Below are 15,810 nucleotides of genomic sequence, written 5' to 3' on the forward strand. Positions count from 1 at the left end.
GCCATCGAAATGGGTCCATGCATCGCCATCCGATGGGTGTACCATCTTGTCAGCATTGTATCTTTTGCCATGTTTGTGCCATGTCATCTGTTTCGTGGACTCCTCTATCATGTACAGCCGTTGGATCCTCGGTATGACAGGAAGGTACCGTAGGACCTTTGCAGAGATACCAAGCTGTTCCTTCTTGCCATCACTAGTGTCGACCTCCAGATACCTAGAGGATTTGCACTTTGGACAGTGCGTTGCTTTCTCGTGATCTTTCCTAAATAGGATGCAACCATTTGGACAAGCATGGATGTGCTCATACGGCATCTTAAGGGCACGAAGAAGTTTCTATGACTCATACAAGCTCTTCGGCAGAATGTGACCCTCCAGAAGCAGGGATCCAACAACTGCCAACATACCATCGAAGTTGTCTCGACTCATGCTACACTGCGACTTGAATGCCATTAGGCATCCAATGGCATCCAGTTGCGAAACCATTATCTTTTCATGAAGGGGCTTCTGTGCCGAAGACAGCATATCGTAGTATGCCTTTGCGGATTCCTCTGGCTCGTCCTCTAATCCTTCACCGAACCATGCCTCCTGAAAGTCATCCATCTAGTCTGCTACCCCGGCATCTCCATCGAAAGCCTCGAGGCGTGGTCTCACCACCTCCTCTCTAATACGATCAGCTTCACCATGGTGGATCCAGCAGGTATAGTTTGGCGTGAATCCATACTTGCAAAGATCTTCCCCCACGTTCTTCCTATTCTTTCTTACATGGTTGTCACATTTGCTGCAGGGACACGGCATCCGACTCGACCCTCTAGCAGCCTCACCAAATGAATGCTCCAAGAAAGCATTAGTCTTAGTCATCCATTCTGGGGTCATACTTGCATGGCCCGTGTACATCCAATCACGGTTCTCCATCCTCTGGCATATACATATGTAAGCGAGTAATATAACCAGCAATTACATCTACACGGTGTTCCTACCATCTAATAGGTGAGGATAGGTCCTAATCCCACCCGTGAATGCGTAGATGAGGTCAGTTTCAATGCTCCGCTCCTATCCGAGATAGAATTTTGGCAGCACCTCCCCGCTGTTCTCCTGATACACCTCCAGCAAGGGAGAGTGTGTATCTAGAGAACAACAGGGAGGTGATGCCAAAAGTCTGTCTCGGACCGGAGCGAACCATGGAAACTGACCTCATCTACGCATCCGTGGGCTATCCCAAATACGTGGACAATCCGAAAGAGATACGGTCGTAGATATGCAAAGATCTGCATACCTTCGACCGTATCTCTTTTGAACGGGAGATGCCTAACTGGGCTACGTGACCATATAAAACATGCATGCAAAGGAGGAGGGGGTTATACCTAGGGTGGCGGTGGAGTCAGGCTAGCGAGGCAGTGGCATGTCGGTGCAATGGCGAGGCGATGCAGTGTAGGCAGACCAGCAACGCCGACGAAGACGATCGGGGTCACCGAGTCCCTCCCACGGTCCTTCTCCTACATAAAAAGGCAATAGGTTAGAATCCATTGAAAATTTCGGCAGCACCTCCCCTGCACGGGGAGGTTTCCAAAACCTACAAGAAATGTAGGCGCGATGGCCAACAACCACATATATACCAAACATAGACACGAAGGCCAACAAACATATATATACCAAGACGAGCCATGTACTTTAGTTCTCTTTCCATGCAGATGAAAGTATCGAAGTAGTATAAGAACAAGTACTACTACCACTACAACTACTACTAACACTAACTCTACTACTACTAACACTACTACTATCACTACTTACTACTAACAATACTACTAACACTACTAACTACTACTACTTACTAACTACTACTAACACTACTAAGTACTACTACTAACTACTGCAGGTGTAGGGCATACCTTCGCAACGAGAATGGCAACAACAAGGGTCAGCGATGACGGCAGGGACGACCGCAGCGGTGTGAGGATCGACGGGCCTAGGCCGGCACCTTCCTTCTCTCCTTCTCCTTCTTCTCCTCCTCTCTTCTCCCCTCCTCCTCTCTTCTCCTTTGCCTCCTCCTCTCTTCTGCAGTGGCGCGGTGGCCGGGGCGGGGAGGCACGGTGGCCGGGCGAAGGCCGCGTGGGCCCACGCGGGGAGGCGCGGTGGCTGGGACGGGCGCCGTAGTGCGACGACGGCGGCTGAGGGAGAGAGAGAGGTGAGAGGGAGAGAGAAATGAGAGCATCCGCGGGCTGTCCAAAATACGTGGACAATCCGAAAGAGATACGGTCGCAAATATGCAAAGATCTACATACCTCCGATCGTATCTCTTTCGAACGGGAGACGCCTGAAGGGTCGAGATGGCGACTAGAGGAGGGTGAATAGTCTTTTCTAAAACTTAATCGCGTCGGCTAACCGATATAAATGCGGAATTAAAACTATCGGTCTAGCCAAGACTATACCCCACTATATATGTTCACTAGCACCTTGCAAAGATACTAATTATGCAACTAAGGTGCCGGACTAGCTAGAGCTCTCCTAAACAATTCTAGGAGCAAGGTCACACAAACCTATGCCACTAGTACTTTAAGCAACAAAGGAGCTCCTACACATGCTAGTAAGCAAAAGCACAACGCTAACTAAGCTCACTAGCAATGCTCAATAACAAGGCAACCAATGCCTAATTAGAGAGCGCAAATACTTAGCTACACAAACTAAGCAATGTGACTAACAAGGTTACTAAAACCAAATTAGCCACGCAAGGGAGCTACTTCTATGCTACACAAGCAAGAAGGTAATTAGCAAGCTACACAAGCTATCTAATTACAAGAGCAACTACACAAGCTTAATATGTATAAAAGTAATTGCAAGCTTGTGTAACGGGGATGTAAACCAACGGGAAGAATAAGATTGACACGATGATTTTTCTCCCGAGGTTCATGTGTTTGCCAACACGCTAGTCCCCGTTGTGTCGACCGCTCACTTGGTGGTTCGGCGGCTAATTAGCATCACCCGCTAAGCCCGCACGTCGGGCGCCGCAAGAACCTACCCCTTGAGTGAGGGTAGCTCAATGACACGCTTTACTAGAGTTGCTCTTCGCGGCTCCCGCGGAGCGAGCACAATGCCCCTCACAAGCACTTCTCCGGAGCACCGCACAAGCTTCTTGCGCGCTTCGACGGAGACCACCACCAAGCCGTCTAGGAGGTGGCAACCTTCAAGAGTAACAAGCACCACCGGCTTGCAACTCGATCACCTAGTGCCACTCGATGCAACCTTACGATGCAATCGCACTAGAATCGCTCACTCACATAATCGGATGATCGCTATCAAGTATGTGTGAGATGGAGGGCTCCCAAGCACTCACAAGCATGGACACTAAGTCCCTTGAGGTGCTCTACACCAGCCATGGCCGAAGGCCACTTCTATTTATAGCCCCAAGGGCTAAACTAGCCGTTACCCCTTCACTGGGCAACGGTCAGGCCGACCGGATGCTCCGGTCGTGTTGACCGGACGCTGGACCTCAGTGTCCGGTCGTCCATAGACGACCACGTGTCCCGGTTCCAACGGTCACTTGACCTGACCGAACGCTCCAGCTTCTACTGACCGGACGCTGAACCCCCAGCGTCCGGTCGTTTCCAGTAAGCTCCCGAGCATGACCGGACGCGTCCGGTCGAATGCGATCGGACGCAGCCAGCGTCCGGTCACTCTCCAGCTACTACGTCACCGTACGTCAGCCTGACCGGACGCAGCCTTCCAGCGTCCGGTGCATTCAGATCCAGCGTCCGGTCAGTTGACCGACGCTGGCATCTTCGCGACCAACTCATTTTCACTTCTAACTTCTTCACCCTTGCTCCAAGAGACTTTTCCCTATGTGCCATTATAAAAGATCGTAATCCCCTGTGTGTCCCTGAAAAAATTCAGCGGTCTTCAGCGCCACTACTCCAACTTTTTCGTGTCATCCATGCCACTTCCGTCAGTTTGGGCTCTAACGCCGTTAAACTGCAGGTGTGAAAAGACGAAAATACCCTTAAGTTCAAATATGTTATTAATTTTTTTTGAGCATCTTAACGACTTCAAATGAAAAAACTCAAAACTAGAAAGTTGTAGATCTCGTCGAGATCTATAATGTTCATATAAATTTTTTTTTCATTTAATTTCGCAAAAAAATAATATGATTTTTTTAAGATATATTAATCATATCAAATCATATTTTTTTTGCGAAATTAAATGAAAAAAATTTTATATGAACATTATAGATCTCGACGAGATCTACAACTTTCTAGTTTTGAGTTTTTTCATTTGAAGTCGTTAAGATGCTAAAAAAAATTAATAACATATTTGAACTTAAGGGCATTTTCGTCTTTTCACACCTGCAGTTTAACGACGTTAGAGCCCAAACTGACGGAAGTGGCATGGATGACACGAAAAAGTTGGAGTAGTGGCGCTGAAGACCGCTGAATTTTTTCAGGAGCACACAGGGGATTACAATCTTTTATAATGGCACACAGGGAAAAGTCTCTTGCTCCAATGAGCTAACCACCAAGAATTTGCATCCGGCGCAATAGAAAATAGGCATTCCATTTTCCCGAAAGCGCAATAGAAAATGCGAACGAATTCCGAAAATCATGAAACTTGTCGAGTTGTCGCCGTATCGTATGCGTATGCCGTGAAAAAAAATTTGAAAAAGTTTCGAGCACGTTGTCACGTACGATGCTCACAAACCAGAATATCTCCACATGTGATGTCCTGATTTATGAGCATCGTACGTGACAACGTGCTCGAAACTTTTTCAAAAAAATTTTCACGGCATACGCATACGATACGGCGACAACTCGACAAGTTTCATGATTTTCGGAATTCGTTCACATTTTATACAATTAAAAAACCACTTCCACGCAAGTTGGCGGCGTTGCCCCATGAGCACGTTGATCGAAATTTCGAGACACTTTCTGTATTTAGCCTAAATGTACACTAAGAAACAAGGATAACATTTTTTGAACGAATGTAATACATTATTCGATGCACCTGCAGTTCAAACTTACATTTTATGGAAAAATTCAACAAAACAAAATAAACTATAGAAATATGCCAAAAGTCAATGAAAATGTCTCAAATTTAAACATGTTGTTTGTGGTAGTGTACTAAAGCTTCAAAAAAAAATTGGTGGTAAAAAACCAAAAAATTTTTTTTGCCGAGTGCCAAGTTTTGGTATTCGGCAAAATAAATTCTTTGCCGAGTGCCAAACGGGGGGCACTCGGCAAAGAGGACGCCGCTGGATGCCGTTAAGCCCTTACCAATCTTTGCCGAGTGTCTGCCTTTGCCGAGTGCCAGGCACTCGGCAAAGGCCTCTTTGCTTAGTGTCATATTTTGTTGAGTGTGGCGCTCGGCAAAGCAGGTCTTTGCCGAGTGCCCGAAATTTGACACTCGATAAAGATTTTTACACTCGGCAAATCACGTGTTTCCCGTAGTGCGCCGTGGGTCACCGCGCAGCCTCCTTGTGCTGCTGCTGCGTACATGCGGGCGCAGGAAACGAAGCCGGTTCGGAGTGGTCCCCGCGCATGCGTGGGCATGGACGTGCGAGTTGGGTGCGTTGGGCCCAGACGTGGGAGTTCTGTATGGATAGACATGGCCTCCGGGGCAAGATTGGTGCAGGACGAGGGATCTATGTGTGTGCGCGGAAGCACAGTCCGACACTAGCGCTCTGAATTAGACGTCCGCGCTAGCAAGTGCCTTGCATAATACACCGGTCGTGATTCTGCCTGCGACCGAATTCCTGTGGATGTACTTCAAACGGAAAACTTTGCAGGAAATGAGGTGACTTCGAGTGGATCATGTTTGCTTATAAGGTGTCACAATCTTTTCGTGACTGATTGCGTGTAGTATTGTAGAGGTGGCATGGTTTTATTGATGGACGTTCTCCTCGCTCAAACGTGCTGCCCACAGCTGCATGGTTTGGTTTTTCTGCAGGGTATGGTGTTTGCCACGTCAGGTCATTATGTACAAAGGTCTGCATGTTTCTTGTGCGGCCGTGCGGGTATGGTGTTTGCCACGTCAGAACATTATATTTTATGTAAAAAGGTCGTTTTTTGATCGCTTGCCCAAACCTATACCATATTACAGTGTTGTTACGTTTCTCGCAAAAAGGAAAAGGGTTCTGTACATGTTGGATGGCAACATTATTCAGGCACCGAGTCTGCCAAGTCCAACTAAGAATTTAATCCTTTGGAATACAGGAATTTACACGAATTATAAAAAAAAAACTCATAGGATTTGATTCATTTTTTCATATAAAATACACATGAAACAGAAAAAAAAATCTTGCATTATAAAGGGTCCTTAATTGTCCTTTTGCCCCTAAAATCTTACATCTGAGAAAAAAATGGTGCTTCTCGACACAATATACATTATGTCTAGCTACGTATTATTTTTTCATAGAAAATACACAGTATTGTTTTGGCTTTTTAGATGTATTATTTTTTATTATGCACCTACCTACCTAGATATACATTATGTCAAGCTACGTATTAATAACAATATGTCTAGAGAAGACAGAATGACTTATACTTTGGAATGGAGGGAGTAGATCGGAGCGGGTATCTGTTTCAAACCATGGAACTTTTTGCTAAAATAAATTCAATAGTTAGTCCTGCACGCGTTAAATTGGAACCGCCAGTTTTGCCGAAACTTTGGAATCAAGTGGTGATCTTCATACGCTCCTGTCCTAATTTTAGACAGGTCTCCCTGCCTTTGTTGAACGTCAATTATCACATGTGTGGAGGATGTTCATGGTGAGCATCTTTCGGTAACTCCGGGGAGGTACTAAATAAATTAAATTAAATGCAGGAGAAAAGCAAAACGAAAAGCGTACGCGCCGTTCCGCTGGATGGCAATGACTGATATTTATCCAAAAGAATATACTTACAGCCGGCCGTATATACGACGACTCAGCTTTGAGCTTTCTATCGCTTACACGAGGGACCGCCCGGGCATTCATGCTGGGAAGCTCGATCCTGTGACTGAAGATGCTGTTAATTAATGGGGTACTTACGATGGAAGCTTTGCAAGAAATCGGTGGATTCTGATTGCCTATACCGTGTCCCGTCCCTTTCCTTTTCGAGACTGATTGGCTGATTGCGTGTTATATATGGAAGAGGTGACGTGTGGTTTCCTTGACGATGGAACGTCCTTGCTTCTCACCTGGCCTGCTCGAACGTGCTGCCCTCACCTGCACCTGCACTGCACGCATGTTCCTTGCGTCGTGGTTGTGGGCATGGTGTTTGCCACATCAGATCGCTCTGTCTGTGCTCGCCACCTCAGCGTGACCTACGACTACGAGGAAGGCGTGACCCGTAGGGAGAGAGAGGTCCACAATCGTGGTAGATGCCGGATAACGACAGCTCCCAAACGCCGCGTCCGCAAATGTCAAACGTAGCCGGCTAGTCCAATTTCTCTCAACTTCGTGCATCTTTTTTTTTTTTTTTTTTTTTGGGGGCCGGGGGACCGGTTTTAAGGCAAGGGTTGGTGTTGCACTAGGGTGCTTGATCTAGCCTCTAGATAGATAGATATAGATGAGCGAATCTAATTCAAAACTTCACTCATGCAGTGCAGCATAGCGTGCGCGCAACTGCCAGATTGAATCCGGAAGGAAATGACGTCCTCTCGCAGCCCAAAATGTACGTACTCGATTAGCCGGAGATTGTTGGCCAGGAGCAAGTGACGTGCTCGGAGCAAATGCTTCTGCTGCCGATATACAAATAACATATGCTTTATGGTAGTATATTTTATAATTCTTCTAATCTTCTTAAAGACGGTGGGCTAGCATTATTGTTCAATCATCGGGGTATGCATGCAGTTCAAAGTCACATCTATACATGGCCACGGTGGCTTAACCGTTGCCGTGCCCAATAGTGCCGCCGTGCCGAGACCTTGGCCTAGGCACGGCCCTATGGGCGGTGAACCGTGCCGTGCCGTGCTGTCGAGCACGGCAGCCTGGCGTGCCCGCGCCGCCGCCTGTGCTCGCCCGCTGGCGTGGGGCCGCGTCGACGCCAGCGCTCGCCCTCGCGGGGCCGCGCCACCTCCTGTGCTCACCCGCCGGCGTGGTGCCGCGTCGCCGCCTGAGCTCGTCCTCGCCGGGGCCACGCCGCAGCCACACTCGATGCCGCAGAACAGGCCGGATCTGGGAGGAGGGGGTCAGATCTGGGCCATGGCCGCCGGATCCGCCCGCCGTCGCCTGAGCTCGCCCGCCGACGTGGGGCCGCGCCACCGCCAGCGCTCGCCCGCAGGAGGGCCGCGCATCCGCCTGAGCTCGCCCTCGCTGGGGCCACGTGCTCCTCCATCGTTGCTACAGATGCGCCGACGCGCCGCCGCCCTGAGGCCCTCGGGGCATGGCCCCGCGACTGCGCGCACCGCCCGCCCCCTCCTGTCTTCGCGTCGGCGGCTCGACGCTGCTAAGGAAATGAGTGGGAGGGAGGGAGAGAGAGAGAGAGAGGAGGAGGAGGAAGTTAGGGTTTAGGTGAGGGAGGGATGCTTATATACTGGTATCCAATGGCTCTGGTTCATCTGCTGCTCATCAACGGTGGAGAATAAACGGGCCATGTCGTGCCGGCCCATTATTCGTGTCGTGCCTGGGCCGACACTGCGGGCCGACATGGCGGCCCAGACACGACACTACGACCGGGCCGTGCCAGGCACGGGCACGAAGCAAGCCGAGCCGGGCCGTGCCTAGGCCGTGCTTCTTAGTGCCGTGCCTGGGCCGGCCCATAGTGCTCGGGCCAAATGGCCAAATATAGTCACATCAACGAGTGGTCTACATATACGAATGCCTTTGATTTTATCGTTGCGCGACACGTCTGCGCCCCCAATGCTTCGTCGCTAATTCTTTCCTCTCTTGGCCAGTTGGGCGTTGGCGGCGAGCTCGGCCGGCCGATGCGCTTGACGCTCGCTCGCTGTCGCGTATGTACTCCTTCACGAGCCGGCTCGACCCATTCCCTTTCAAAAAAAAAAGGACGCCTCCTAGCCTCCTACGGTCCTGTTCGTTTCTCTTATAATTCGTCATTTTCGGTTTGTTTTTTCAGCCGAAACAACGTTTTTTTCTCTCACAACAAATCAGCCGAAACAGTATTTTCGACTTGTTTTTTCAGCGAAGCGAATTGGACCTACGTGCCGAAACTCGAAACACCGCGTGACTGTTTGAGTGCACGGCCGCCGCCGCCGCGCGCTGAACCCGATGAAGATCCACCCGGTCCGATCCGTCTCCAGGACGCGGGCCATGCACATTCCGGCCGGTCGGTGGTCAAGCGCCGCTATCGTCGTCCGCCTCCAGGTCGAGCAAAACCTGGCAGGCGCCGCATCAGAAGATCGATCGCCACGACATCACGTGCTCCGCCCCGTGTGATCCCGTTGGTTCCCTTGCTGCCCTCTCCGTACTCCACGTCCACGACGACCTCCCAACCCAACGCCAACGACAACGGCGCCAACCGCGTGAGCGAGCCGCCCCGACCCGACCCCCGAGCACGCACGCTACCGCGCTTATCAACGGTCGTAACCGAAGAAACGCGCAGGGAAGGAAACCCAAGGAGAGAGAACAAAAAGTTGCCAAGTTTAACAAAGGTCCCTTGGCGGTTGGCGCGGACAACCGCGCGGTAAACGGCAATCCCGGTCCCGGGCACCCAGTTTCCGCGAACACCCCTCCCGCCCACCAGGCGCCAGCTCCGCCGCATCCGCAGGCCGCAGCCGACGTGCCCCCGCGGCCCCGCCGCCCTGCCGAACGAGCCAGTCAAAACCCCCGCCCCACCCCACACGCAGCAGCGACGCCCCCGCCCGCGTCTTCTTCATCTTCATTAACGCCGCTCCAACAATTCACCAACCCATCCATCCTCCAGTCCTCAGTCCTCACCGGTCACCCCCATCCTCCCATCCCACACCACCATCATCTTCCCCTCCCTCCCCAATGGAGCTGTTCGCGCGCGCGAAGGTGGTGCGGCTGAAGAGCTACCACGACAAGTTCCTGTACGCGGACGAGGACGAGGCGCACGTGACGCAGGACCGGGACGGGTCGTCGGCGAACGCGCGGTGGACCGTGGAGTCCTCGCCGCACAACCCGGGGGGCGCCATCCGCCTGCGGAGCCGGTACGGGCACTGCCTCACCGCGTCCGGGGAGCCGTTCCTGCTGGGGATGACGGGGCGGAAGGTGACGCAGACGCCGCCCGCCGCGTCGCGCCCCGCCAACGCATCCGTGGACTGGGAGCCCGTAAGGGACGGCTTCCAGGTGCGGCTCCGGAGCAAGGCGGGACGCTTCCTCCGCGCCAACGGCGGGGTCCCACCCTGGAGGAACTCCGTCACGCACGACGTGCCACACCGCACCGCCACGCAGGACTGGGTGCTCTGGGACGTCGAGATCGTGCAGCTCCTCACGCCGGCGCCGCCCGAGCGCACCGGCTCCGCGCCCGTCGCTAAGTTGCCGGACTCGCCGCCCGCGCCGGAGCTCAGCAAGCCGCCGCCGCAGACGCACGCGCCGCACCACCGGTCATCCAAGTCCTACGCGGCGCCGCCGCCCACGCTGGAGCCCGAGGCGCCGCCGCCTCCGCCGCCCAAGCTCTCCAAGCTCGAGGTTAGTGCCCGATTTGCTCCCCTGCGTTGACTAAATCCCCCACGCCGAGCGTGATGCCTTGTGACTACCATTGGTTCTGATGCCGTCTTCACAAAGGAATTGACTTGTGGTTATCCAAATTCTTCTTGGGCTAATTAGGCGATTATTACTACCTCTGTTCGGATTGCCGGTCTCAACTGCATTTGGGATCTGGGAAAACTTTATGATTGTGGTGATTTTGAAATGCTAATCATGCTTGGGAATTCACTGCGACTGTTCCTCGTTAGTTATGTATCTGTTGTCTGTCTTCAACTTTGTAGAATTGAGTTAGCTCTATTTCTTCTTCTGGAATTCCTCCAAATTATTGTTAGGACTGCAAGCAATGCACATTATTAAAATTCATTTTTTTTCTTCCCGAATTCCTCCAAATTATTGTTGGGACTGCAAGCAATGCACATTATTAAAATTCTTTCTTGCTTCCTGAGTTCCTCCAAATTATTGTTGGGACTGCAAGCAATGCCCATTATTAAAATTCATTTTTGCATACTGAACCATTTATCCGACTTTTTTGCTGTGATCTAATTGCAAACCTACCTGCATCTCCACTGTGGTACTTAGCTGCTTATTGAATTTGTTTGGTTAGTTTCCTAATGTTGTCAAAATAGTTTCCTAATGTTGTCAAACTATCATGACAATTTCGCCTTGTTTAGCCTGTGCAAATGGCTTGGACTGCATGGTGTTACTCTGGTTGATTTTCAGAATTTCTTTCCTCTCTGTTTTTTTTTCCCTTCCATATTGAAGTTACTTTCTTGCTCATTTCATATATTTTTGCCATGTTTACTTCTCAGCCTTTCAGGCGGCTCAGAATAAGAGTTGACATTGAATTTTCTCGTATTTCCAGTCCTCTCTTTCTTTCCAGGCCCCCTTGCACAAGGTGGAGGGACGTGCCATCCATTACCACATTGCAGACGATCTGGGCAATGTGGATGACGGCACAGTTGGACACTCCTTCACATTCAATGGCAGCAACTTGGAGGAGCTCGCCCACAAGTTGCAAGAGGAGACGGGTCTGGAAGACATCATCATATGCACACGCAGTCCTATCAATGGGAAGCTCACTCCTCTCCGTCTGCAGCTGCCACCGAACAATGCAGCAATGCATATCGTTCTCGTCCAGGAGTCCTCAAAAGGTGAGTTTACCGCTCCTTGATTTTACCATTTCTAACTCTCCATTTTTTACCAGTAGATTGCTTGCTTTGCATCGAGAATCAAAGATAGCTGCTGTCGTTTTGGTCTTATGGGAGCCCCACTTGGCTAGTTGTTGAAGCACTATAACCTATCTCTTATTCTATCTTATATTCTTGTATTCCTGCTAAGCAGTTAAGCAAATGATTTTTTTTTTAAAGTTAAGATCATTTACTAACTTTAGCAAGCAACCACCCTGTCTATGATATCCAGCCCGTTCGCTTGGTCGTAAACGATCGTAGATTATAAGCCAGAACAGTATTTTTCTCTCACACCAAACTAGCCAGCAGTAATAATCCACGATCGTTTCAGCCGAAACGAACAGTCTGATATCTGTGCTATCTTATTTGGCCTGTACTTTCATGATGTCAAGCACCATTTTAAAGGGTACCGGGAGTGGATGTCCGCATAAATAAATTTGCAATTCCACAACAACTTCTTTTAGAGTTTAGTGACATTTGTGTGTAAGTTCAGTTCCCTATGCTAAATATTGAAAAAAAAATCATTTTTTTCATAAGTCAATTCTGCAGTAGAAAGTAAGTGCTATTCAATTTCCGGTCTAGTTTCATGACACAACTACTTAATTAGTATTAGTTTCAATTTGCCATAGTAGCTGTGCAATCCTTCCATCTATCTATGACGTCCCTCTTGTGGTACTTGGCATTGACCATGCATATCTCTCAAGAACGGAAAAAGCAAGAAATTAAACGGTGCATATCTGAGATTTTGCATCTCACGTGTTGCTTCCTGTTACTTACTGTGACGGTCTGATCATGTGACGACAAATCATTCATGTTAATGGGGGTTGTGGCCAGCATACACTTCCTTCCGATGTACTCCTACTAAAAGGTGGAAATGGCTTGTCTTTGTTTAAACAAGATGATATTATTCATTCAGTGACAAACAACAAACAGTGTGTAAAGCATTGACTCATGGGTTTGTGATGCATTGTTAACAGTTAGTAGTAACCGTCATGTGTCCTGCATTGTGCATCATGTGCTGAATTTTGGTTCAACAAAACAACCCCTATTGATGAGATATCTAAGTTATATAAATGTTGTAGTTATAACTAAAGATGTGATTTTTAACTTTTTTAACCCAACTTGGCCATTTGAGATTTGAGTCATTATATTAAAACTAACTCTATAGATTTCTGTTGGGTTCAGTGTACAGCTGCTTGTTAGAACCCTTCACCAGTTTGTGATCTACTGATCTTTTGTTCTTCCTACATACTACTCGCCAACTGACCATTCTTCTTTCTCTGTTGTGAATTTCAGTGGCTAAAACATTTCCATGGCCATATGGTTCATAAATCACAACCGTCTGGCGAAGACAGGGCCTTGAGTTTTGGTGGATTTGTGCATCTCGCCTAAGCCCGTACATCATTCGATCAAGTCATGCCGGTTGTGCAGTTACACTGCGTAAACCTCATTCGTGTACATGTAAATAGAGCCCCCTCCTATAGTATAGCTTAAAACCAGCGGAGATTCGTCGTGTGATATGTCATATGTGCAGAGAGATGTGTTCAATTAATTAAGTTATAGTCGAGAGTTTGACCCTGAATCGTACATCCTTGGTTATATTAGTTGCCGAAGAGAATTTCTACTTGTTGCCGAGTCAACATCAGCCGGCTCATTCTTCCCCAGTTGGGGTTCAGTCAAGCTGGCGGTATAATACTTCAGGATGAGGGCACTCATGTTCTGAGGAGTCCACCAATCTTAAAGTTTGATAAAAAAATATATATATATATACATATAATAACATTTATGATATAAATGAATATAATTATTAGATTAATTACACCGTACAATTTCGTATTTAAAGCAACTTTAGCAGGGCCCTACTTGAGTATAGAATATGGGAGCTCAGGCTAAAAACGCAACTCCAACGGGCCCCTACCTCGGACCCGATTGCTATTGGCCCAATACCATGTCCCCCATCCGCACGAGCGATGCACCTTCCCTCCCTCCGCGTGCACGCGCTGCTCCAGCTCGGCGTTCCCTCCCCTACCTCTGGCGGCCCGTGCCCTCGCCTCCCCTCCGGTCGTCGAGATCCGGCTCCCTCCAGCGGGCTGCTCGCGGAGGTGGAGACGGAGGCGGCCATGGCGCACTGCTTGCGAAGGTGGAGATGGAGGCGGCCATGGCGCACTCGCGATTCCCTCATGGCCATGGCCGCGCCTCCCTCCGGCCCGCCGGCGCGCCCTCCTCTCCGGCGGCCCTGGCCACGGCCCGGAGCTCCTCGTCGCTCCCTGACTGGATCTCCTCTCAGTTCGGATCTCCCTCTCGCGATGCCTCCTGCCCGTACGCATTCCCACCGCATCTGTGTAGGCCTGGCTCCTTCCCCTCGCCAGCGCTCAGGAAGATGGCCGCTGCTCCACCGCCTGGTCGCGCGGGCCGCGACGCCTCCGCCCGTACACGCCGGGCCCTTCCCTAGGGTCGTTGTGTTGAGCTCTGTTGCTAGAGCAGAGGATGACAAATGGATCCCAATTGTCATTGTCTGTTAAAAAAGATCGAGGGCTTTGGTTTAGGGGCTTCTGCTGGAGATCGCAAAATAGAGGGCCGACAATATGAGGGTCTTGATTTAGGTGCTCTAAATTTATCTAGAGATATAAAGTGGATGCTATTTTCTATAAGTCTAGCGCTAATGCTTCGGTTAGGACGTACGTCCGAACAGGACGGACCCGCCTTACGCCGAGCACCCTTGACTCGCCTTGCACTGCGTGCACCTCGCGCATCGCTCTATGCGCCCCTGACTCGCCTCACGTTGCGTGCGCCTCGCGCCACGCTCCGTGCGCCCCTACACCTCGCGGCCCGCACGGGCGCACCGGACCCGCCTCGCTTCACGTGCGTCATGTGCCTTGCACCCTGCTCACGCCTCACGTTGCACTCCCCCGCGTAGCGTCAACTAGCCTTCATTGGGCTGCAGCAAGTAGATGAGCACATGCTGCAACCCTATGGGTGGCTGACACAAAAGGAGCACTGTTCACGGATGAAAACACTATTCATGCCGAAATTTTGTGAGAGAAAAATATTGTTCCGGATGAAAAAAGAAGCGGATCAAGCCGGGTTCAAGGTCAGCCGAACAAGGCCTATGTTTCATTCGTTTAGATGTATATTTTATATGTTTCATCTGGATGTTGCATATGTGTTCATCCTGATGTTGTATGTGTTTCATCTGGATGTTGTATATGTTGCAATGGTTGTACACGTATATTGTAAGTATATGTTTCAAATGTTTCATATGTTTTACACGTATGTTGCAAGTGTTTTATTTTTCGATGTTGCATATGTTTCAGTGGCTATATAGATATGTTGCAAGCGTCTATTCAAAATGTTTCATATGTTTGAGACGTATGATGTAAATTTTTTATCTGAATGTTGCATATGTTTCAGTTGCTATACACATATATTGCAAGTGTCTGTTGCAAATGTTTTACGTGTTTCAGACGTATGTTGCAGAAGTGCTTCATATTGCAACATTAGCAGGCACAGGAAGCGGGCGCAGCGGTCCCCACATGAGCGGCAAGCGAAGCGGGCATGGGTGGTTCCCACCTATATGCGTATCAGCAGGCATGAGGCGAGCATTAGCATGAACGAGGCGCACAATTGCATGCGCAGGATCTTGAACCTAGAGAGTTTCTGACGATGATGGATATGCAGACGGTTCTGCTTCGGCACCAATTCTAGGTATTGGCATTGGCCCAGAATCTTGAACCTAGGTGCTGTTTAGTTGCATTTCATTTTATAAAATTTTTCAAGATTCCCCGTCACATCGAATCTTTGTACGTATGCATGAAGCATTAAATATAAATAAAAAATAAAATTAACTACACAGTTTAGACAAAATTCACGTGCTACGGTACCATTTCCCAAAAATTATCGTGAACTATACCAGGCCTAGAGAATTTCTGACGATGATGGTGTCCTGAAGTCTGAACTTCTAGACACTAGCGAAATTGTAGCCTGTGATGTACCACGGAAACAGCAGATGCAGTTATCCGTCGCATCTTGTGG

General features: G+C 49.4%; 1 protein-coding gene across 1 annotated transcript; it reads left to right on the top strand.

Moving 5' to 3' along the window:
* Positions 1-9,733: 9,733 nt before the first annotated feature.
* On the top strand, positions 9,734-13,573 carry LOC136481258 (uncharacterized). Its single transcript, XM_066478648.1, has 3 exons — positions 9,734-10,573; positions 11,454-11,742; positions 13,075-13,573. Exons 1-3 carry the CDS (start codon positions 9,914-9,916, stop codon positions 13,107-13,109), a joined length of 984 nt encoding a protein of 327 aa, XP_066334745.1. The 5' UTR covers positions 9,734-9,913; the 3' UTR covers positions 13,110-13,573.
* Positions 13,574-15,810: the final 2,237 nt, after the last annotated feature.

Source organism: Miscanthus floridulus, chromosome 1 (assembly GCF_019320115.1).
Source record: "Miscanthus floridulus cultivar M001 chromosome 1, ASM1932011v1, whole genome shotgun sequence".
Lineage (NCBI taxonomy): Eukaryota > Viridiplantae > Streptophyta > Magnoliopsida > Poales > Poaceae > Miscanthus > Miscanthus floridulus.

Excerpts from the sequence above, each read along its gene's own strand:
- LOC136481258 (XM_066478648.1), top strand. The coding sequence starts at position 9,914 with ATGGAGCTGTTCGCGCGCGCGAAGGTGGTGCGGCTGAAGAGCTACCAC. Across the intron at positions 10,574-11,453 it reads CCAAGCTCTCCAAGCTCGAG|TCCTCTCTTTCTTTCCAGGC; the intron begins GTTAGTGCCCGA and ends TCGTATTTCCAG. Across the intron at positions 11,743-13,074 it reads CGTCCAGGAGTCCTCAAAAG|TGGCTAAAACATTTCCATGG; the intron begins GTGAGTTTACCG and ends TGTGAATTTCAG.